The sequence below is a fragment of the Nelumbo lutea genome, chromosome 3 (assembly GCF_056320005.1).
Source record: "Nelumbo lutea isolate HS-2025 chromosome 3, American lotus-T2T, whole genome shotgun sequence".
In the NCBI taxonomy this organism is placed as follows: Eukaryota; Viridiplantae; Streptophyta; class Magnoliopsida; order Proteales; family Nelumbonaceae; genus Nelumbo; species Nelumbo lutea.
The window spans coordinates 91,913-117,675 of record NC_142686.1 but is presented as its reverse complement, the minus strand read 5'-3'; the positions used below and the strand labels follow the sequence as shown (position 1 = coordinate 117,675).

At 40.1% G+C, this 25,763-nt stretch overlaps 1 protein-coding gene across 2 annotated transcripts in view; it reads left to right on the top strand.

Moving 5' to 3' along the window:
- Positions 1–3,824: 3,824 nt before the first annotated feature.
- Positions 3,825–25,763, top strand: part of LOC148862231 (putative glycosyltransferase At3g07620) — a 45,937-nt gene continuing 23,998 nt past the window's right edge. The window contains exon 1 of one of the 2 annotated variants that reach the window (XM_088974617.1): positions 3,825–4,981. In XM_088974617.1, the coding sequence (XP_088830743.1) occupies positions 4,029–4,981 (953 nt within the window). In that variant the 5' untranslated portion in view covers positions 3,825–4,028. The remainder of the gene's footprint in view (positions 4,982–25,763) is intronic. The other variant, XM_088974618.1, reaches the window with a different exon arrangement.

Here is a 25,763-nt window from a genome sequence, read left to right as displayed (position 1 = left end):
AAAAGACGGCATATTTTAATAGACTTCATAACCGAAAAGAAAAATATCACAACATACGGTACTGTATATTGAATAACTTCCTCATTGGCTCTTATTGAAAAATAAGCCACCGAAGCACATTGTTTTCCTTTATGGAAGAATTAGATCTTGACATGTTTTTCATTTTGAGTAAATTAGACTTTGTTCGTGGAAGGATTACTTACTAGTTACTAGTTTACAAGTCTTAAAATGCTTATCTTTCAATTCTGACCCAGGGACGGCAAACTATGCTGTCTTTTTACAAATATATTTATTTCATTTGGTCGCATATTAGAGTTCATCTTGGGCCATTCATCACTAATTCACTATTATCCTGGTTTTCTAATTATGTTGTTTTATTGATTCTAGTTTGTTTGCATGGCATAGCGTTTTAACCTGTTGGATGACCGGCTTAAATTAGAAGTTTATCTTAGCGGTAGGCTTATCTAAATCCCACACACTTATGTCCTCTTTGAGATCTTACGTACACCTGTTAGCACATGCCCTTTTTTTTTCCTATTCTATAAGGTTATGTTTGGTTTGAAGGAAAATGCAGGGAAAATAATTTTTTCCTTCAAAACAAATATAGCCTAAGTATTTGTTGATAAGGTTCAAAGTATCGATATGAAATGCATATTGGCTGTATCGTATCGGTACTTACAAACAGCCGAAATACCTTTTCTTTTTCAAATTTTGGTTTTTTGAGAATCTGAAAACATGTCTTTTATTATTAAAAAAATTTTGAGATCTGAAACACCTGAAAACAGACATTTCAGACTGTATTTTTTTAAAAGATATGATCGTACCAATACTTTAAACCATGTTTATTGCATTAAGACAATTGCCATAATGAATCTCTCACTTTATTTAGTCTGCTTCAGTTAGCTATTTTCCGTCGCATTATTAGAGTTCGCATCAGCGCCCCACACAATCAAACGCAGACAAGTGTCCTCTCACATGATCTTAATTGATGGATCCAAATTCTCCCAAAAGGTCAAAATTAGGGCTGTTCATAACAAGACCCAAACCGACCAATCCGATCCTATTCAATCCGAGTTGTCGGTTTTTCTTCAGTATTGGTTGGTTTTAGGTTACAAAAAAACATAAACCGATGGTTCGGTTCGGTTTCGGTTTTCATGTGTGAAAACCGAAATCGAACCGACTTAGATATATATTATATATAATATATATTTCAAACATATATATATATATATATATATATATATATATATATATATATATATATATTAGTTTCATTTTAGAAATATACACATTATATATAAAATATCGGTTTAATCCATCAAATCATTTTTAATTTTCAGGCATCTAGCCTTTGCTTTCTTAGACTTGAATCCTTTACCGTTCACACTAAGAGAATCATTCACAAAACCGACCCAAACCGATTCAAACTGATTAGGTTGGTTTTACTTAGTATTGGGTCGGTTTTGGTTTTATTTCTAGATAAACTGATCAGGTCAGGTTGGCTGGAAAAGCGCCAATAAACCGATCCAAACCAACCTGTGAACAGCCCTAATCAAAATCCCCTTATTCCGGCCTGTTCACTCTCCTCCATCCGAGCTCAAAATCCACGAGTTCTCCGGCGCCAATGATCGTTTCGGTGGTCACACCGTCTGAAGGCAATAACTCCCTGTCTCATCTCTCTCACATCCATTATAGGTTTTGATATTACTTTTTTTTTTTTTTCCCATTACAAACCAGCAAGGGGAGGTACCCACCAGGCCACCACCGCCCATCACCGGTGACACTGGCAACATTGAACAGGTGGGGTAATAGACAAATTGCAGTATTATGCCAAACTAACTGAAGCTGTAACAAAGTGTAACATCCATAAAATGAGCAGAAAATTGAACTGAATGATGTGTCCAAATTATACAACTTCTCAGGAGAGCGAAGAAAGGAAGGTTCTGTGTGCCATCCAGTGAAGTTCATTTTCTTTTTTCCCCTTTCACCTTTTTTCTGCCGGTTTGCTCGGATCAAATATCAAATTAAACCAACATAATCCCCAGGATAGAAACTAGGTCAAACATTAAAAGGAGTTCGGATAGAAATCGACCAACTGTTATACTGCTGATTTCCTATTTCCGCCCGTTTAATGTTGCCCGTGGTTGTTGGTGATGGCCAGTGATGTATACCTCCCCTTGTTTGTTTTATAATGAAAAAAATATCAAAACCTGGAACAGATGTGAGAGAAATGAGAGAGATGGGTAATTATTACCAATTTTAAGATAATCGGATTGGATATAAAACCGAAAAAAGGAAAAGATTTATAGGTCAGAGGTTAAATTGGAGTGATATATACATATACACTATGTCATATAACTACTATATATAATATGTTTTATAATTTTTAATATATTTAAATACGGAAGATGGATGGTAAATGGAATGGAGGAGAATGAAAAGATACTTTGCTCGGAAGTAGAGTTGAGAGAGAGGGTCGTGCGGGAGTTGGGGGATTTTGGCCTTTTGGGTGAATTTGGGATCTAACAGGACAAGCATGCGGCCAATTAACTCGCATGTGTTTAGATTGAGATCATGCGGGAGAACACCTGCCGTCCTTGTATCGGGGCACTATGCAAATTCGATAGTAAGCGCGTAATTTGCGTGTGTCAACGGTATTTGAAAATTCGATTTTCGAAATTGAGATTCAATATAATCGAATTAAATTTAAATATTATAATTGGATAATTCAATTTATATGTATTTGAATTTGATCAATTATTTAATTTTTATATATAATTTGTAAATTATTTAAATGCTTTATATAATTTATATGTAATAATTAAATTATATAAATACTTTATATATTTATATTTATATAAATAAAATGTTTATTTATTATATAAAATAATTAATTGGTCAAATTCGAATCAAATATTTAAATATTTAATCAATTTCGAATTCAAATATTAATTTTTAATATTCGTCCCATTCGAATATGAATCGAATCAAATTTTTTAATCAAATTTGAATTTAAATATTGTCTGACTCATTCGAATTCAATCCATTTACACCCATAGATTTGCTTGTTCGGATACCACATCAACACTCCATAATTGCCCCACATGTACACCTCAACAAAGATCGACTTCTATCAAGGCAAACCTATGCATACATCGTTTTAACAGCCTTTTCCAACCTTGCATTGGGAATATCTCCCCATAAAATAAAGCACATAAGTACAAAGATACTCTCAATGCAAGACAATAAAGTCTGCTTGAGTAGGCTTTGCCTTGACTAAAGCTGAATTCATCTTAACATGCGTTGGAAGATTTCAACTTTCGATAGGGCAAAGCCCATTTGAGTAGCCTTTACTACATTGTATTGAGAATATCTCCGTACTTATGTGCTTTATTTCATGGGGAGATATTTTCAATATAAGGTTGGGAATGATTATTAGAACTAGGGGTGGATTAGAGCCGAGTCGAATAGTACAATGATCAAGCTCGGCTTGCCAAGGTTGTATAAGGCTCAAGCTCGAACTTGGTTCAAACTAGAACATTGAGCTCAAGATCAGCTCGTGTTAAAAACTTATAAGTTTGAACTCGATTTAAAATAAAAATATAAAATTATATATAAAGAATATTTTTTATTTGATATGTAAAAAATTAAGAATTATAATACTTTTATTATATATATACATATATATATTCAAGCTCGGCTGAAAAGTCGATTGAAACCTGAACCGTACTCGAGTAACTCGGCTCGTAGCCACCCGTCACTTAGATCGGTATGGGCACAGGTTTGCCCTGATTGAAGCCGATCTCGCGTGGAAAGCATCTCCTGTACTTGTAATTGTACTTGTAATCGAGAGATGTTTCCCAAACACGGTTGGGATGTTCCGTGAGGCGCTGATGTCAACTCGCCCATGACTCGTCACTCGTGACTCAAGATCGTGCAAGGTCTGGTCCTAGACTTCTAGGTCGCCGCAGTCCCTGTCCAGTTCCCCTCCACGTTATCCATATACATCTAGCATCCCTTCCTCACGCATGTTGCAGGTAACGGCATTGCCGGCAGAAGCCTATTTCTCCAAGAGAAGGCCAAAGCCAAACTTTCCCTATTTCGGTCTCCACCAAAGACGCCTACTTGTGCCGCTGGTGGTGGTGGTGGTGACGGTGGCAGTTGCGTCATTGTTGTCTATCTTCTCTTTCCACGGTCTTCTGAAGCTATCCGATACTCCACCAGTTCAATTTGTTGAAAGCAAACTAAATACTCAGTTTACGCCATCAAATACGCTTTATCTAGCAGAAAACATCAGTACCAACAACAAAGCTGCGGCAGGACAAACAAGTATGGTGTATCCACCACCGTCGCCGCCACCTCCATCGCTTCCACTACCACCACCACCACCACCAACAGATGCAACGGGTGGTCCATACCATAATTGGGAACTTTTTTCTGCGGATTTTAATGAAATGCTCACCAACTTGAAAATATTTGTTTATCCCGATGTTTTCACCAAAAAACACTCTTCCCCCTCTGCCCCAATTTTCCTTCCCCATCCCAACCCTTTGCATCCAAAGGTTGGAAACTACTACAGCGAGCACATGTTCAAAATAGCCCTCCTTGGGAGCTCCCTTCTCACAACCAACCCAGAAGAGGCACACTTCTTCTTCATGCCCTTCTCCATCAATGCTCTTCGAAACGATCCACGTGTGCGTTCTGAGGCATCCATTGCAAACTTTGTCGCACAGTACACAGCCAGGATCAGCCGGGAGTATATATTCTGGAATGCTTCAGAGGGTTCTGATCACTTTTATGTTTTCTGTCATTCTGTTGGGCGGGATGCGGCTTCAAAGCATCAGAGTTTGTACAGCAATGCTATTCAGGTCACTTGCTCGTCAAGCTACTTCCAGAGGTTCTATGTTAGTCATAAAGATGTGGGGCTTCCCCAAGTTTGGCCTCGGCCGCCTGAGGAAGCATTAAATCCGCCAGATGCAAGGTATGACTGCCTTTGTTACCAATAGAAGGTTCAAACACTGCAAAATGGATGTAGGTGTACTATATAAAAGATATTAATAAAAACTAGTTCAAGAAAGGTTGCGTTTTGTAGAAGTAGAATGGAACGAGTAAATAATAAGGTCTATGCATGCATATATGAATATAGAAAAGAATTTAACTAACACATCTAATTATATTAAGATTGATCGAATTTATTTGTTTAGGCATATTCTAACATATTGTAGATTAGTACCAACTCGGAAAAGGAAGATGTTGTCGACACAAATTTTGTCTCACAAAAGACAAATTACAAAAATAAATTTGTAATAAATACACAAGGGAATGAACTCTCTTTGATTTTTGTCCAATGATGTGAGCAACCTCTGATTAACGGTCAAATTCGGTGAAGACGAGGCCGTTGGCATGTTTCTCGTACTTCTTGAAGTGTTGATGTAGATTTTCTTAATTTTGGTGCTTTCGTGATTGGATGTAGATTTCTTCACTTTGGGTTTTGTGCTTGATCGACTGTGAATGATGCTTCTCTAAGAAGGGTCCTTTTGTGGTGGCTTGATCTTCTTGGGAGAATTTGAATCCAAGTGTGTTGTAGAGAACAAAGAAGCTTTTGCCTTCTTTCTTCTCTCTTGATCTTGCAGTTGCTGGAGTTTATAGGAGATTGTGGTTGCTTGCAATCTTTAGTGTTGGTGCCTGAGAGCTTCTTGCAGTGTGTTCGTGAAAAAAGGAGAGGAGCCTCCTTCTTCCTAGGCACGACTATTTATAGCCAAGGATTAGGACTGCCATCTCAGTCTGATTAGCTAACCAATCCCATGTGAGTGGGGTGTTGGGTTAGAGCTAACTCCCATACATGCACCATTATGTAGGAGTTAATGGATTTGCCAATGGGACCACCCTATTACAATAGGAGATGGGATAGATTGGGCTTAATACACCTGGATCCTTAGGCCACCAAGACATATTTATGTAGACTTGGACCTTAGGCCCATGGAGACCCATATTAATTTAGAGGCTGTCATGTAAATTAAGCCAATTTGTTTGGCTTAAAAATTCACATGTTTATAAATATATTGGGAAATAATCCATCAGCCCATTTTTCAGGAATAGAAAAATATTTGGGAAAAAAAGATATATTCCACCATATGACAGAACTTGAAATGAGTGTTAGTTGTAAGGCACTAGAAGTTTGATGTACATGAAAGGTGAACCTCAAAGGCACATAACTTGAAACTCATGGATGTAATTTATTAGTATTCAAATGAAATGGACACAAACCATTCGAATATCAAATCTAAATATTAATTTACTCGTTTGAATAAATCCATTGGCTGCCGCCTTTCTTTGTCAAAATTGCCAACTTTAATAAAAATGCCTCAGTCCTGTTGCCTTATTGGGATGAATTGTTGATCTCAAACCTGAAATAAGCTTTTATACCCAAGCGAAGAGATGACCATGCAAAATAATTATTGATGGATGAGAGTTGTTGCCCATCAAACAAACCCCATCCAAGCCCCTATAAATGAGTCTCATATCAAAATACTCTTAGGTTTAGATCCAAATAGAAATCATTTGGGAAATGTCTTAGGCAAGGAATAGGTTTTTGGGAGAGAAAACTAAATAAGGTAGATGAAGTCATTTGAAACATTGAGGTAAACTTTTGGATGAGGTGGTAATGGCTTTTACAGCTGCTTTGAGATGGGTCATGGTTATAGCTTGCCAAATATTATTGGCTGTATTTCTGTCGTTGCCCTGATAGTTGGATGGGTTTGCATATGCTGATCATCATTAGTTAGAGTGGGGTCTTGGGAGGGATCTATTATTTTGTTCGTGGTGATACCTTGTTACCAAGATTTGTATGCTTAATATATTTTCTTTTTTTGTAAATTATTTTTTTTTTGAGAAAAGGTAAAGTATAATTGTATTAATCAACCAGTCCTTTGTACAATGAGAAGCTTTACAAAATATAAACAAAAGGACCTCAAAAGAAGCTACCTTCAAAAAATTACAATCCGTTGTATCTTCTTTAAATCCTGTGTGTATAGACAGCCAGCTCCAAAGAAGCGCAATAGCCTTGTCAATGACCTCAGCTTCAGAAGAGGCTTTGTGATCAAAAGTCCTGCTGTTCCTTTCAATCCATACTACCCACAAAATAGCCAGGGGTAAATAGGACCAGCACAACTTCCCCTTCTTTGTCATCCCCGGTATGTGCCAAGCCTCCAAGCATTCTTTAACTGAGGCTGTCATACTCTAGCTGGCCTTTAAGCTCTTTAGAAAATAGTTCCATATCTCTATTACAAACTTGCAATGTAAAAACAGATGGTTAACTGTGTGAACTGAATTCAGATCTAGGAGAAAACAGAATTAGGGGTGTCCAAAATAGTCGACCCCCACCCCAAAGAGCCTCTTTTATATTAAAGAGATAAAACGTATATACAGTTACAAGAATGCCTTTACAGGGCTGAAAGATAAAAAGAACAAATAAAATAATAAGAACTATGATACTGTACAACAAGGACTACTCTAATAATGTACATCAAAATATATCTTCACACTCCCCCTCAAATTGATGCGTAGACATCAACATCAGTTTGCCCATAAGAATGAGATGTCGACTCTTAGTCATGGCCTTGGTGAAGATATCGGCAATCTGCATGTGAGAGGCAACATGAGGAAGAAATATAGAGCCTGCAACAAGGAGGTCTCTAATAAAGTGACAATCCACCTCGATATGTTTAGTCTTCTCAAGAAAGACTGGATTAGAAGCGATCTTGATAGCACTGGTGTTGTCGGCATATAGAGGGATAGGAGTAAGAAGAGAAATCCCAAGATCAATGAAGTGACTTTAGCCAAACAATCTCGCTGCATGCAGAAGACAACTCTGTACTCGGCTTCAGTGGAAGACTTAGAGACAGTTTGCTGTTTCTTGCACTTCCAGGAGATGAGAGAGTCACCTATGAAGACGCACCACCCAGTAGTGGATCGACAAGTGTTAGGGCAACCAACGCAATCAGCATCAACATAAACCCTCAATTGTATGGATGATGAAGAAGAGAAAAACAGCCCCTGAGAGGTTTTTTCTCCAACACAACGGATGATGCGGCGAACTGCAATCATATGAGGTTGTCTTGGGGCAGAGACAAATTGACTGACGACCTGAACAACATGTGAAATATCAGGCCTGATCATAGTAAGATAGATCAAAGAGCCAACAAGCTGATGGTACAGGGTGGCATTAGGAAGGATGAGGCCTTCGGATTTGGATAGCTTTACATTCAGCTCTAGGGGGGTATCAACATGTTTCTCATTAGTGATTCCATCTAGTTTGACAAGATCAGAGGCGTATTTTTGTTGACAAATAAAATACCCTGGACTGCTACGATGAACCTCCAAACCCAAGAAGTAAGTGAGAGGACCCAGGTCCTTCATATGAAATGAGTTATGAAGTAAGGACTTCAGCTCACAAATGTCGTCATAGTCATCCCCCGTTAGGACCATGTCATCAACATATAATAGAAGAATAGTAATACCCTGGGGTCTTCTCTTAGCAAAGAGGGAGTAGTCAGAGGAATTCTGATTATATCCGGCTGCAACAACAACATCCCGGAAGCGCTCAAACCAAGCCTTGGGTACTTGCTTCAAACCATATAAAGACTTCTTCAGGCGATAGACACGTGAAGGATCACTTCAATATCCAGGTGGAGGTTTCATGTAGACTGTCTCCTTTAATTCGCCATGAAGGAACGCATTCTTCACATCAATTGATAAATAGTCCAGGAATAAACATCAGAAATGGCCATAAGGGTCCGAACTGTGGTGATCTTAGAGACCGGGGCAAATGTTTCTTCATAATCAATCCCATGTTCCTGACTGTATGCTTGGGCAACTAACCGGGCCTTATATCGATCAAGAGAGCCATTTGATTTTAGTTTGATTGTATAGACCCAACGACTTCCAACAATAAAAGCATATGGAGGAGTTGGCACAAGATCCAAGTGTCATTCTCATGGAGGGCTTGAATTTTGGCATTCATAACTTCTTTCCATTGAGAACTTCTAATGGCTTGTTGATAAGATCTAGGGATATCTGTGGAAGAAAGTACAACAGAAAATGAACTATGGTTTGAAGGAAAACCATAGCGGCCAGGAGGTCTAGAGATTCGGGTAGAACGATGAAGTGGAATAATTGAGCTACTATCTGAAATAGGAGGATCTTGGGTCAAGGTATCACTTACAGAGGATATCTAAGATGAATCTGGACTGGGTGGAAGGGGGGTTGTAGGCGCAAGAGCCAGGACACGTATCCGCTTACGGGTGAAGACAAGAAGATCTCTCTCGGTTGAGGAAGTAGTAGTGTCATTTGAATCAAAATCCTACAAAACAGAGATGGAAGGAGCAGCCAATCTAGTAACTCCAACAAAGAAGGAGATGTGTTCAAGAAACACAACATTTCGAGAAATCGGAATACGACGAGTAGTATGATCATAACACAAAAATCCTTTGTAGTCAGGACTATATCCCACAAAGGCACACATAGCAGATTGAGCAGTTAATTTAGATCATTCACGAATAGGAAGATGAACAAAACAAAGACATCCGAAAACATGAAAGCTAGAGAAATCTTGGTGATAACCAAAAAGTTTTTGGAAGGGAGAGGTGTTGCCTGGAACAGAGGATGGAAGAAAATTGATCAAATACACGGCTGTACTAGCTGCTTCTACCCAAAACGATGTTGGAGTATGAGACTCCTATAGTAATGTCCGCACAACATTGAGAATGTGTCCGTTCTTCCGTTCATTTACACCATTATGTTGTGGAGTTTTTGGGCAGCTATTTTGAGACCGAATTCGATGACTCCTCAAATATGCCAAGAAGTCTCCATCTCTATTTTCTCCCCCTGAATTTGAGCGGAGGATAGTCACATTGCACTTGAATCGATTTTGCACCATAGTATGAAACAATTTAAATGCACCAAAGACTTCTGATTTGTGTCGCAGAAAATAAATCCAAGTATATCTGGTATAATCATTTATAAATAATACGAAATATCTGTACCCCAATCGTGAAGTAATAGAAGCATACCAAACATCACTATGTATTATCTCAAAAGGTTTAGTGACATGTTCAGATTTATGAAGAAATGGTAAAACTTGACTTTTACTCAAACAACACGTAGTGCAAGAAACATCAAAAGTATTAACCTGAGGAATTTTATTCTTAATCAAACCAAAGTCAAACAAGGTTTTAATTTTTGGGAATATGGATGACCCAACCGTTTATGCCATAAATCCCAAATATTATTTCTATAACTCAACATAGAATCAGACAAAGAAGAACTAAGTAAAGCTGAGGATGCCCTCGGTTGAGACTTCTTGAATTCCAGTGCAAACAGACGGCCCAGCTTACGCCTCTTCCCCTTCCCCTTCCCAGTGTACCGGTCTTGTATCAAGTAACCATCATGAGAAAAAGTGAGAACATTTCCTTCATCAACAAGTTAACCAACATAAATCAGATTAGTAATAAGGTTGGGTACTAAGAGGGTTTTGGAGAGAGGAAAGGATCTGGTTGGTGACAATTGAAGGGACAGATCATTACTACCAATGATGTCTAACTTTTCACCATTAGCCATAATAATATGTTTATGGTGAGTTTTAGTGGAAGGGATTGGGTGGTTGAGGTAGGCTCCTGTCATATGGTTGGTGGCACCTGAATCTATAATCCAAGCATGTGAAGGGGAAGAACAATATGTAGAAAACTTACCAGACAAGCCAATAGCAGAGAAAGCAGAGGAAATAGCATAAGATACCAGCTTCCGAACCCTTTCTTTGTCCATGACACCTGTTGATTCACCTTTCATTGATGACTCACCCTTGGTAGATACAGTGTCTATTGCTGGTCCATCTGTTGCCTGATAGGCCTGATGCTTAATCTTTTTCTGAGAGCCCTTAGTTGGTCAGACTGGATAGTCTAGAATGATGTGATCATGTTGCTTGCAATAGGTACACACATTCTTCTTCTTACAGTGAGATACTATATGTCCAAAACCCTTACACTCATAGCACTGGGTTTTGGAGAGGTCCTTGGAGGTTGGCTTCTTACCCCCTTGAGCAACAAAGGCTGTTTCAGCCCCAACTTCAGCCATCTTCTCATCAAGCTCGACTGCAGTGAGAAGTCTAGTCTCTTCTCTCAGAAGTTCCCCTAAAACAGAATCCATATCTAGAAGTGTTCCCCTACTCAGAATGTTGGACCTAATTATCTCATATTCAGGTCTGAGTTTCATCAAGAACTGAGTTACCTTTCTCTTTTGAAAGTGCTTCTGAAGATATTTTACACACTCCATTGGATTCGAGGGTTCAATGTGAACAATCTCATATTCAACCAATAAATCAAGAAAACCAGAATAGTACTCCTGTATCCTCGTATCTTCTTGGCTGTAAGAGAATATTTCAGATTCTATCTGATATTGCTTAGATACATTGGACTGTTGATAAACCTTTTCTAGGTACATATACATCTCATATGCTGTTTTCATTCTCCTCATGGGAATATATATATGATAGTCAATAGAACTCAGAATCCAAGAAACAAGTTTACCATTGTCCAACTTCCATTGTTGTAAAGCGTTGGCCTCGGTCTCAGCTGGTTTGGTGACCGTTCCATTCAGATATCCTTCTAAACCCTTTCCCTCAACATAAAAGTCGAAGTGAAACTTCCACATCTCATAGTTCTGTCCATTCATCTTTACAGGGATGATATCAGCTCTGTTTGAAGCCATTTCAGCAAGAAGATAGCACAAATAGGGTTCAACTAAAGATTAAGAAAATTAATCTGAAGCAAAACTTGATTCAAAGACAAGAGAAATATGCTATAATCAATCCAAGAGAGTAAAAAAACTGAGAAAGAAACCCCTTACTTTCACCAGAGATTGTTTAAGATCCAAAACGAAGAGAGGCTGAACACATAGTCCAGAAAAGGAAAGTCTGGGCGCAGCAGCCAAGAAGAAGAGTCCAGATCTCTCTCAAAACTTCACGGATCTCCGTGAAAATTTCAGAATATGTTGAGAAGGGTTGGGCGACAACTCCTTTCAATTCTTGCTGCAAACGAAGATCAAACGAGAGAGATCCAATAAAATCTCTCTCTCTGGGTGCGCAGAAAATAGAAGAGGAGTTCCTGGATAGATCAAAATAGTCTAGGACCACTCGGCAGAGATGTAGGTTTTCAATAGATCACAAGGGCAAGACAGATCAAAGAGAAGTGTTAGTGTAGGGGTATTTCTGTCTTTATACTTATGTTGAGGTTGCTGATCTGTAATATTATATTATAACTAGTGTCCCTCACTTAAATAAGGGCACATGTGCCTTTTCCATTATATTAATAATATAAAAACATGTCTGGCCGAATGGGAGAGGAACTTTTCCCTAATTCGAACCAGACTTTTCTTCTCTCCTTTTCCCTAATTGTATAAAGTGATGTTATATAATGGATATAGATATTGTCATTTTTGTTGATGATTTTTCAAGGATGACGTGGTTCTATTTAATGAAAGAAATAAGTGAATTGTTTACCATCTTCTAGAAATTTTATGTTGAGATTCACAATCAATTTGGTGTTTACATTAAAATTTTTAGTTTTGATAATGGCCGTGAATATTTATTCTCCTATCCCTCTTACTACCTTCCAAACACACCCCTTCCAAGTTCTATAGGAGGTCAATGGCAGCTATGAATCCTCCCACAACATGGTGAGAAGAAGGTAGAGGGATGTGTAGAAGGAGAGAAATGGAGTTCGTGCAGGCAGGTCAGTGGAGGAGATCCTTGAAGATAGAAGCAAAAAATTTCCTATTCGAAGAGATGAGAATCAGGGGGAAGGTAAGCCTGAAGGTAAGGGAAGCGAAAAAGGGTACAATATTGCTGGAAGGATTAGAAGTGATCGAGTGGCTAAGAGAGTTCATAGCTGGAGCCTATTCAAAAGGTAAGCAGATAAACTGGCAGGATTTTAGTACATTAGAAGGGAGAAGATATGTTGTTGAATGTAAGAGGAATAGAAAAGGCTTCTTCATAGTTTTGGCTGAATTTTTTGGTAAGGGACGAAGGCAACTGGTGTGTCTACCAGCAGGAAAACAGAACCAAGGTTGGGGGGAAGTTGACTGGTTGTTTAAAGAGTTTTTAGCTCAAAGAGTAGCAAATGATAAAAAAGCCTCCATAAGGGAAGAGAAGGCATATCTCAACAACAACAGGGTAGAACAAGGGCCAGTGGTCATGGCAAAAACAAAAGGCCATTGCAGAATGGTGGGAGGTCTAGAGAGAGAAGAGTGGGATGGTAAGTTTGTGATACAAGCCAAGGAAAAGGTTAATGATTGGAGGAGGGTAGCTGACTTATGGCAACCAGGTTGAAGCTGAAGAGTGGCTTCATAGTAACCCCCTTCGATAACTGTAAAGCCCTCCTAGATCCAATAGAGAATGAATTGGAAATATCATCTATCAATGTTCAGGCTGATTTTAGATCATTCACAGTCTTTAAATGGACTCTAACATCCAACTCCAAGGATTTTTTTGTCGAAGATGGTGTGGTGGTGTGTGTAATAGGCTTGCCATTTCATCTATGGAAACAAGAAATAGCAGAGTCTATAGCTGTATTGTGTGGAGGAATCTTGAAAGGAGCTTTCTGGGGCGATCTTTATTCGGTAGTAATCCTGCTAAGTGGTGTGAAGCCAAAAGACATTCCACGAAAGGTAGAGGTACGAACATAGGGGAGTTTTGTCTCTGTGTGGCTAGCTTCCTCCATTGAAGTAGGGTTGTGGAAGGAGGCTCGTATGGTAGGAGGGGAGGAGGAATAAGAAGCATTACATGGACTTGTGTGATTGGTTAATTCAAATGGGAAGGAATGTTTCACTAAAAAGGGCCAACAAATTTTGGGAAGCCAAAAAGCTTTGGGGCAGATGGAAGGTCAAACCTGTAGAAAGCAAGAAAAGGATTTGACAAATGGCAGATCTTTTGTGCAGGTGGTGTCAGGGGAAACATACAAAATTTTACTAGTGTCGAAAGGGATAGGGCTGAACCAGCAACCTCATACAGGGAGGGTTGCTGGCTCGACCATTAAAACAGGGGGGCGTGATTTTTTAAGAGGTCACGTGGGACGAAAAGACTTAGAAAATGGACCCAGTCGAGTGGATCCCTTTTCTGGTGGGCCGGAGAAGGCAACTCAAGTAAAGACTTTAAAGCTGGGTTCTTATATTACAAGTCTTGAGCCCAAGGCCCATTACAAGACAGATGGGCCAAGGGACCCTTTAAGTAAGCACGTGACTGGGAGGAGGGATGAGCTGATAGACGAGATTAAGCGTCTATCTTCTTCTACCCCGAATCCCTCCTTTTGTTCGAACAGTTCAAGCGCAAAATCTCAGGACTCTCAGTCTCGAGGCTCTCTATAGTGGGTCCCATCCAACTTGGCGAACCATCTCTCACCAGATAGGCGCAACCCAAGATACCTAAAGCCTAGTGATTTGAACAAAACAGGGTTTGAAGATTGGTTGAGTGAACAAAACAACAATGACGATTCTGATAGAGACGAAACGTTAAGTTTGGGAAGTCTGTCTTCGAAAAGCAACAATGATTTACTTGAAATAGAAAGTTTGCATACAGAGCTGTTGTTTTTAGAGGAAGAGACTGAAGAGGCAGGTGGCGGGAAGACTAGAAATGGTGAAGAAAATGGTTCTAAAGCTGTGAAAACTCCTCTTCCCTTCATCGAGGGAGCTGACTTTGAGTCTAATGAATTACAGGATGTTGGTGGAGAGGGACAAGAATCGGCCGTGAGGATGGATGTGGGTATTCCAGTGTCGGAAACACAGAGAAAGGTTTTCCAAGTGGGTAGGTCGTCAGGAAGTGATTCTTTCACTATGTCTACTTCACAACCTTGTCCAAAAAGGGGAAAGGCCTTAAAACCATTTGTCGCCTGTCAGCAATTCAATTCTAGTGATTCTAGTCCTACCCCCGTCCTACTAGGTATGGGTGTCAATTCCTTTTTAGGTATTGACTTGTTTGCTATGCCTGTAACAGATATTGCAGCTTCCCATCCATGAGGTTTTGATGCAAGAGAGAGGGTGATAGTGGAAGGAGGAGAGAGGGTGTTGGAAGGAAGTAGTAAGGGGGAGGTAGACAGAATTTGGGAGTTGATCTGTACAATGATGGAGGAACTAAAAAAAAGGAAGGATTCTTAGAAAGATGCTTTAGCCAAAATAAGTGTGAGCATGGTAAAATTCTTCCTCAGACATTGGCTGAAAAGGATGGAGAAAAGAAAAAGGATGATTGTTGTATTAGGAAGGGGGGGGGGGGAAAGGAACAAAGAAGAAAAAAAGATCTGAAGTGGAAAGGCTAATTTCAGACATTGAGGGGGATTTAGAATTCAGTGGTAGAGGGGATAGGAGGAAAGGCCTAAAATGAGGAGATTATGGCCTTTTCATGGGTTTTTTGCTATTTTGTCTCGATGAAAATTATTAGCTGGAATGTAAGAGGGTTAGGGAGTGCAAGAAAGAGAAGGGTGATCAAAGACCTACTCCGAAGGGAAAAACCCGATATTGTGCTGTTACAAGAATCCAAAATGATGGAATTAGATGGGAGATGGGTGAGGAGTTTTTGGAGGTCTAGAGGTTTAGGATGGAGCTCGTCTCCTTCTTGGGGAGCCTCGAGGGGGATCATAACACTATGGAGGGAGGATGTGGTAGAAGTAGTAGAAGAATTGATAGGCAGATTCTCAGTTTCCATTAAGTGTAAGAATTTAGAGAATGGGTGTGTATGGGTCTTAACCAATGTTTATGGCTCTAATTCCTATAGAGAGAGGAATGAGATGTGGGAGGAACTCTATGCAATCAAGGGGCTATGGGATGGCCCTTGGTGCCTGGGTGGGGATTTTAATGTCATTAGATTCTCTGATGAAACCAGTAATCTCCAACAGGTAATTACAACAAGCATGAGGAAATTTAATGGTTTTATTGAAGAATGTGAACTGAAGGAAATACCTCAGCTGCAATCCAGTTACACTTGATCCAACCTTCAGGAAACTCCTTTGTGTTCGAAGTTGGACAGGTTCTTATTTGACCTTGCCTGGGAGAATAGTTTGGAAAACTTGGTTGCTAGAGCGTTACCCAGGGTCACTTTCGATCACTGTCCTGATAGGTACTAAGTCTTTTCCTATAGGACCCAAACCTTTTAGATTCGAAAATATGTGGCTTACCCATCCAGGTTTTGTGAAAAAAGTGAAGGAATGGTGGGGTGAGGAGGAGAGGGGGGTAAGATGGAAGGGGATCAAGTTTCATAAGAAATTAAAAAGGTTGAGAGCCAAAATAAAAGAGTGGAATAGAGATCATTTTGGTAGAATTGAGGAGCAAAAATTGTGCCTAATCTCTCGAATAGAGAACTTGGATGTAAAGGAATCTCAAAATGGGCTGATCGAGGAGGACAAAGTGTTAAGGAGACAATTGAAAAAGGATTTGGAAGAGGTGTTACTGAGGGAAGAAATCAGTTAGAGACAAAAATCTAGACACAAGTGGATTACGGAAGGCGATGGGAACACTAGATTCTTCCATGATTTGGCAAATGGGAGACGAAGAAAGAATCTTGTGACCAAGCTAGAGATAGGATAGGAGAGGAGGTGATTACCAACCAGGATGACATAGCCAAAAAATTTGTGGACCACTTCAAATCGATTTATAGAAGACCTTTGAGTGAGAGAGTAGTCGTGGAAGGGGTGGATTGGCCAAGAATTGATGACGGAGTGGCAAGATGGCTGGAAAGGGATTTCGAGGAAGAAGAGATTAAGAAAGCTGTCTTTCTAATGGATAGATCCAAAGCTCCAGGTCCAGATGGCTTTACAATGGGTTTTTATCAAGACTGTTGGGAGGTGTTGAAAGAGGATTTAGTTGAAGTCTTTAAGGAATTTGCAGACAATCACACTATAAGCCTTGGAATTAATGCCACCTTTTTTGCCTTGATACCTAAGAAGAGTGATGCCAACCACCCAAAAGATTATAGGCCTATTAGTCTGGTGACAAGCATCTATAAAAGTCTAGCTAAAGTGCTCTCGTTGAGGATCAAAACAGTCCTCCCTTCTATCATTAGTGAAACCCAAGGGGCTTTCATTCAAGGGCGACAAATAACAGATCAGGTCTTAATTGCGAATGAGTGTGTGGAGGAAATGAAAAGGTCTAGTAAGAGAGGTTTCATTTGTAAATTGGATCTTGAAAAGGCCTATGATTTGGTGGACTGGAAGTTTCTATTATAGGTTATGCAAAACTGTGGATTTGGGGACAAGTGGTGTAGTTGGATTTTTGGGTGTATCAGTACTTGTCACTACTCTATTATGGTAAATGGTGTGGTGAGGGACTTTTTTCCAGCTTGTAGGGGTATCAGGCAAGGGGATCCACTCTCACCCTTCCTTTTTACCTTAGTAGCTGATGTGATAAGTAGGATCATTACTAAGGCTGACAGTGAAGATGCCATTAGGGGTTGAAGAATAGGGAGACACCAAGTCCCCGTCACCCACCTTCAGTTTGTAGATGACCTAATGATTTTTTGTGAAGGAGGTTTTAGCGAAAAGGTAGCAAACCTAAAGGAGCTAATCAAAGGATTTGAAAGTATTTCTAATTTGAGTATAAATTTGGAAAAGAGCTGCATAGCGAGTATAAATTTGGAGGTAGGGGAGGTCGAGGCTATTGCGGAGTGTCTTGAGTGTTCCACCTCTGCATGGCCTATGCCTTATTTAGGGCTTCCTTTAGGGGCAAATCTTAGGGAGAGTAGATTTTGGACCCCATTGATAGAAAAGTTTGAGAAGAGATTAGCCTCATGGAAGAGGAATTATATCTCTTTAGGAGGGAGAATTACCCTAATAAGAGCTACCTTGGCTAACTTACCTACCTATTTTTTGTCTGTTTTTAGGATACCAGTTAGGGAAGCTAGGAAATTGGAGAAGTTGATAAGAGATTTCTTATGGGAGCCGGGACAAGAAAAAAATGATCACTTGGTTAATTGGGAAATTGTGTGCAGAAGTAAAGAAGAGGGGGGTTTGGGACTTGGGAGGGTAACTAGAAAAAATCAAGCTCTGTTAGGGAAATGGTTGTGGCGATGGCCATTGGAAAGAGAGGTTGTGGCATGAGGTGGTGGGAAGCATTCGTGGGAGGTCAGAGAATGGATGGGATGCTGGTGTATCAAGGCAAGCTAACCTTTCCGCACCTTGGAAGGCTATTCACAACACCCTTCCTCAATTCCTCAATTTTATTAAGTATGAAGTTTGTTCTGGCAACTCTGTTCTTTTTTGGGAGGATATTTGGGTAGGAGACACACCTTTAAAGGATTTGTTCCCTTTCCTATTTTCTGTTTCTTTGTACAAAAAAAGAGGTGGTCTCAAAATTTGTCTCACCTTTTGGAACACCCTTAGATCCTACTTGGGATTTTGGGTTTCACAGAGGACTTAGGGATGATGAAATTGATTCTCTTTCTGTTTTGCTTGGTTTTCTTAATCAGGTTTGTTTGGATCCCTTCAAGCCCGATAAGAGGGTTTGGACTCCTAGACCCAATGGAACCTTTACTTGTGCTTCTTTCTTCAAGTCCATCTCTCAACATTCTACTCACCAACCCTTTCCATCAAAAGAATTTTGGTGCAGGCCAGTTCCCCAAAAAATTATGGCGTTTTGTTGGGAAGTATTCATTGGGAAAGTAAACACTCTAGATAACCTACAAAAGAGAAGACCTTTCCTTTGTATTTCTCCTAATTGGTGTATCCTCTGTAGAGCTAATGGTGAGGATTGTTACCACCTATTAATATCTTGTCCCTTTTCTACAGACCTTTGGGCTTGGCTAATTTCGTTGTTTGGGGGTAGTTGGAGTCTACCAGTAGAAGTTCACATGCTCTTCAACCATTCTACCTTATATTGGCCTACAACAATAGGGAGAATTATGTGGAGATGTGCTTGTGCTGCCTTGATTTGGACTCTTTGGGAAGAAAGGAATATTAGAATTTTTCAAGAAAAGGAAATGAGTAGTTAGGATTTGAAAGACTGTGTGTTAAATAGGGCAATACCTTGGCTGAAGACCTTGGAAATCTTTAATCAATTCTCCTTTAATGACCTTTGGAGAAATTTGTCAGTAGTAGCGAGGTGTTCATCTCTAAAGGACAAATCAATTACAAGCTGGTCTCCTCCATTTGAAGGCTCACTAAAGTTGAACTTTGATGGAAGTAGCATGAGTAATCCGGGATTATCTGGAATGGGGGGTGCTTTGAGAAATGAGAAGGGAGAGATTTTGTTGCTCTACTCAGGTCCCCTGGGAATTGGGGACTCCATCAGGGCAGAACTTTTAGCTGTTGTACAAGGGGTGCAATTTGCAAACTAGCTGGGGCTACAACACCTAATAATCGAGGGGGATTCCAAAGTGGTGGTGGGTTGGTTGAAAAATCCTGAAGAGGCTATGTGGCGTTACAAGAATGATGAAGAAATTTAGTTGGTTAACAAGGAATATGTTGGTCACTATACAGTGGGTGGGGAGATTAGCAAATACTTTATCAGATGTGTTAGCTAAGCAAGGGGTAAATAGGGAAGAATTATTTTGGGCTCCGTTGTGATTCTTGCTTTTCTTTCCTAGTTTACTTGTAAGGTTCAAGGAGGGGCTGCAACTCATGCCTCTCTCTGGGATGTTGTATGAACTCACTCTAAAGTTGCTTCTGAATTAATAAATTTATTATCATTCATAAAAAAAAATTAGTTATCTTCATCATTTCAAGAATACTTGGACCAACATGGCATTATACATCAGACCTCATGTACCTACACCCCACAACAAAATGGGGTGGTTGAGATAAAGAATCGTCATCTCTTGGAAACAGCACGATCCCTCATGCATCACATGAATGTTCCAAAACCCTTTTGGAGTGATGCGGTGCTTACTTCTTGATTAATCGGATGCCCACGTCTATTCTTGATGGTCATTCCCCATTTACTACCTTGTTTCCCACCTTGTCTCCGTTTCCTCTTTTTCCCCGGGTATTTGGGTGTGTCTACTTCGTCCATAATCTGGGCCTCGGGAACGATAAGTTCAATGCACGATCCCTTAAGTGCATATTTCTTGGCTATTCTCGGACCCAGAAAGGGTATAAGTGTTACCATCATAGTTCTCGACGTTCTTTTGTGTGTGCTGATGTTACCTTCTTTGAGTCTATATTTTTCTTGGGGTCCGATGATGCTTCTTCCTCCTCATCACCTCCCCCTCTTCCACTTCCTAGTTCTCAACGTTCCAGCCATGACCAAGTCCTTGCCTCCACTGCCACCACCTATTGAACGCCCACCTATCTGTCAAGTGTATACACATCGCCCACGTGTACCTGTTGCTACTTCTCTGGCTCCATCACCGTCGGCAGACCCGACAGTTTTCTCCACACCAGCCCCGAATCCAGTATCTGATCTTGATCTTCCCATTGCCTTGTGGAAAGGTAAACGCACTTGCACCCTTCATCCTATTTCTAATCATGTTTCATTCACTCACCTTTCTGCCTCCCATCGCCAGTTTATCTCTTTGTTATTCTCAGTTGTTGTTCCTAAGGATGTCCATGAAGCCCTTGCCTCTCTAGGGTGGTGCTGTGCAATGGAAGAAAAGCTCTCAACTCTACTTCATAATCATACTTGGGACCTCACCGCTCTTCCTCTTGGGAAGCAGGTTGTCGGTTGTAAGTGGGTTTATACTGTTAAGTATTTGCCTGATGGTAGTGTTGAGCGCCTGAAAGTTCGATTGGTTGCAAAAGGGTACTCCCAAACATATGGTATTGACTACACAGAGACCTCCCCAGTTGCTAAGATAGGGTCGATTCGTGTTGTGATCTCTCTTGCAGCTATGTATGATTGGCCCCTATATCAGTTTGATATCAAGAATGCCTTTTTGCATAGTGATTTGCTCGAGGAGGTCTACATGGAGCAACCACCAGGGTTTGTTGCTCAAGGGGAGGATGGTAAGGTATGTAGACTAAAGAAGGCTATATATGGGCTTAAACAGTCTCCTCGAGCATGGTTTGGTAGGTTCAGTGAGGTGGTAAAGAAGTTTTGTATGAAACAGTGCTAAGTTGATCATTTTGTCTTTAATCATGACTCTTTGGTAGGAAAAATACTATTGGTGGTGTATGTAGATGATATTATTATTACCCGGAATGATAAAATGGGCATTGACAGGTTGAAGACTTTTTTACAGGAACATTTTCAGAGAAAGGACCTTGGTAAATTGAAATATTTCTTGGGGATAGAAGTAGCAAGGTCTAAGCACGGTATTAATTTGTGTCAGAGGAAATATGTGCTTGATATGCTAGAAGAAACATGTTTGTTAGGTGCTAAACCAACTGAAACACCTATGGAAACAAATACTAAGCTGAGCAGTGATATGGGTGAAGTGTTTGAAGACCCTGGCAGATACCGATGACTTGTAGGTAAACTAAACTACCTAACCATTATTTGGCTAGATATTTCATTTACGGTTAATGTGGTAAGTCAATTCATGCAGAAACCTCTGGTTCCTCATTGGAATGCGGTTCTAAGAATTGTGAGGTATTTAAAAGGGGCCCTTGGTCGTGGTTTTGATATACAAAAGTGGTGGAACACTTGAAATAGAAGGTATACTGATGCTAACTGGGCTGGTTCTATGTCTGATAGGCGGTCTACCACAGGTTATTGCACTTTTTTGGAGGGTAATCTGGTGACATGAAAAAGTAAGAAGCAGACAGTCATGGCAAGAAGCAGTGCAGAGGCAGAATATAGAGCTATGGCACATATTGCTTGTGAATTAGTGTGGCTAAGAAATCTTTTACAGGAGATAGGATACAACATTAATACTCCAATGAAGCTCTATTGTGACAATCATGCTGCAGTTCATATTTCTTCTAATCCGGTGTTTCATGAAAGAACCAAGCACATATAGGTTGACTGTCACTTTGTGAGAGGGAAGGTGCTGAATGGAGTGATAGACACTACATACATTAATACAGGAAACCAGTGGGTAGACTTATTTACAAAAGGGTTGAGTCGGGGAAGAGTGGATTACATATGTAACAAGCTGGGATTATATGATATATACTCACCAACTTGAGGGGGAGTGTTAGTGTAGGGGTATTTCTGTCTTTATACTTATGTTGAGGTTGCTGATCTGTAATATTATATTAGAACTAGTGTCCCTCACTTAAATAAGGCCACATGTGTCTTTTCCATTATATTAATAATATAAAAACATGTCTGGCCGAATGGGAGAGGAACTTTTCCCTAATTCGAACCAGACTTTTCTTCTCTCCTTTTCTCCTCCTTTCTCTCTTTCTTCCCTCTTTCTTCCTCTTTCTTCTTGGCTGTTATCAGACTAACAGAACTCAAAGGCAGGCTGAATTATAACTAGAAGGAAGATCAAGGAGCAACCTGCTCTGATACCATGTGAATTGAATTCAGATCTAGGAGAAAACTGAATTAGGGGTGTCCAGAATAGTCGACCCCCACCCCAAAGAGCCTCTTTTATATTAAAGAGATAAAACGTATATACAGTTACAAGAATGCCCTTACAGGGCTGAAAGATAAAAAGAACAAATAAAATAATAAGAACTATGATACTGTACAACAAGGACTACTCTAATAATGCACATCAAGATATATCTTCACAAACTGATTCCATCTCCCCACTGCACAGACTGCAGAAGTCATTGCACAGAAAACCTTTCTTCAACAGCATCTCTTTTGTTAGGCATTTCTCTAAAACTGCCACCCAAGCAAAAAGTTTAACTTTCGCGGGTTCCACTGTCCCCCAAATGGCCGGCTAGGAAAATGTGCATCATTTCCATCTACTAAAAATCTGTAAAGGGATTTAACTGAGAACACTCCTGATTTCTCCCACTTCCACACTCTTGAATCCTGACTTTGCAAGTTCAGAGTCTGATCTTGAAGCAAAACTAGGAGATTCCCTATCTGTTGAATCTCCCAATCATGAAAGTCCCTTCTGAAGGATGGGTTCCAGCAAATGTTTTCTCCCCTTTGAACAAAAGAATCAGCTACCAGCACCTCTTTGTCAGCTGCCGGGTCGAATAAGGTAGGAAACAACTCTTTAAAGGGATCTCTCCCCAGTCCAAGGGTCCAGCCAAAGTCTGATCCTTCTGCAATCTCCTATTTTAAACCTGATACGATGTCTGAACTGGGTGTTAGCTCTACAAATTCCTTTCCAGAGGCTGCAGCCATAAGTTGAAGGAGGGGACCACAATCCTAACCATAACTGTCCAGCCCAAATTTCTCAGCTATTACCTTCCTCCAAAGGTTATTTGGTTCTGCATTAAACCTCCACTGCCAGCTGCCTAATAATGTGAGCCTTTCCCAAGCTCCCTTGTGAGTGGGGTTTGCATATCTACCCCCAGTTCACAAGATGATACTTATGTGAGTCTTTCCAACCCATCCACAGAAAATCTCTCATCTTTTTTTCTAATGCCTTCACCATCTCCGAAGGGATTGGATAAAGAGACAAAAAATAGGTAGGCAGGCTGGCTAGAACACTTTTTATGAGAGTTACCTTCCCTCCTTTGGAAGGATACCTAACCTTCCAAGTGGCCAGTTTTTGATTCATTCTCTCCAAAATTGGGTTCCAAATGGATTTTGATGTGCACTTTTACAAGGAATCTTATTGGATCCCCTCTAAGCTGGACAGTAGAATATAAGCCCTTGCCCCTTCCGGTTCTTTTTCATGTGCCGCTTTTAAGAGAGCCTTGTCTCAACCTTCTGCAAACTTGGGGTTAACTTTTCCTGTTAAAGAAGTATGGGGAAGGCCAGTCCCTCCGAGAATAGGGGCCTTCTGTTGGGAATCTCTTTTGAGGAAGATCAATACCTGTGACATACTTTTGAGGAAGATCATTACCTGTCTCCTAACTGGTGCACTCCCTGTAAATCCAATGGTGAGAACTGCTATCACTTGTTAATCTCTTGTCCTCTTGTTCTTTCTATTTGGGTTTGGTTTGCTTCTTTGTTTGGTTACAAGTGGAATTCTCCTCTGGACTTACTAAGCTTGTTCACTTCCTCAGTCACTAGTGGGATGAAGAGAAGGGGCAGAATTCTTTGGAGATGCACCAGAGCTGCTATTTGCTGGACAGTTTGGGAGGAAAGGATTCAAAGGGTATTTTATAATAAGGAAAGGAGCTTCAGTGCAATTGTGGAGATGGTTACAGCTAGAGTGTTACATTGGATGAAATCCCTGAAATTATTTGAGGGTATTTCAACAGGTTTGCTGATTAATAATTGGGAGGAAGTGGCTAAATCAGCGCCAAGGAAAGATGCTCCTTCCCCATTGTGGTTTCCACCAGTTGAAGGGTTTATTAAACTAAATTTTGACGGGCAGTGAAGGTAACCCAGGACCTTCAGGTATTGGAGGTGTTTTTAGGAATGAGGAAGGGCAGGTTTTGGCACTATTTTTTGAGTTAGTGGGTGGAGGTGATTATCTTAGGGCAGAGGTCTTGGCTGTGTTGGAAGGGGTAAGAAGAGCAAAAGAACTAAATGTACAAAATCTAATCATTGAAGGTGACTCCAAGGTAGTTATTGGCTGGCTGGATAAAGAAGAGAATGGACTTTGTGAATACGCAAATGAAAAAAAGGGATTTAAGTGGCTGTCAAGGGGTATGGTCACAAGGCTTTAGTGGGTTAAAAGGAGTGCTAACTCCTTTATTGATGCCTTAGCTAAACAGGGGGTGGGAAGGACTCATTCATTGTGGACATGCTTGTAAATCTTTCACTGGATCTTTTTTGTCCTTGGGGAGGGCTAAGAGAGTTTACCCCTTCCCTTGGATGCTGTATTCATTATTTTATTTTAATTAATGAAATTTTGGTTATTGGTAAAAAAAGAATTGGTTGGAAAATACACTGTCTCAATTAAATTTAGACAAGTGTCTGATGGCTTTGAATGGGTGTTGTCAAATGTTTATGGCCCAAATGGTTATAGGGAAAGAAATGATTTTTGGGAAGACCTGGAGGACATTAGAGGTTTATGTGATGGGCCTTGGTGTTTGGGAGGTGACTTTAATGTTGTTAGGTACACTAATGAGACTACGAACCCGAGACAGAGAATAAGCACAAGTATGAGAAAATTCAATCAGTTTATTGAAGGGTGTGAGCTCAGAGGGTTGCAACTGGCCTACAATAGTCGTACTTGGTCCAACTTGTAGTCCAATCCAATTTGTTCCAAATTAGATAGATTTTTATTCACTTCTGATTGGGAGGAGCATTGGAATAACCTAGTCTCTCGAGCCATACCTAGGATCACTTATGATCATTGGCCTAACTTAAGTTTTAAGGTGGATTTGGAGGGAAGAGGTTTGACACCATTGAGGTCTGTGAATATGTGGCTATGTGCAGATGGTTTTATTTAAAAGGTTAAGGAATGCTGGGAGAGAAGCAATCCAAGGGCTGAATGGGAAGGCATGAAATTTCACTAGAAGCTGAAGGAGCTCAAAGCCAAAATTAAGGAATGGAACATACATCACTGATTCAAGCGTGCTTTAGGAAAGAGAAAGAAGAAAGGTGGGGTTTAAGGAGACAGTTGGAGGATTTTTTTTCTGAAGAAAGAAACAAATTAGAGACAAAAGTCAAGGAATAATTGGCTTAAGGAGGGAGATAGAAATACCAAATCTTTCAATGCTCTAGCTAATGGAAGGAGAAGGAAAAAACACATCTCCAAATTGGTGGTGGAAGGTGTTACCCTGACCAATCATGATGAGATTGCCCAAGCCTTTGTGAATCACTTT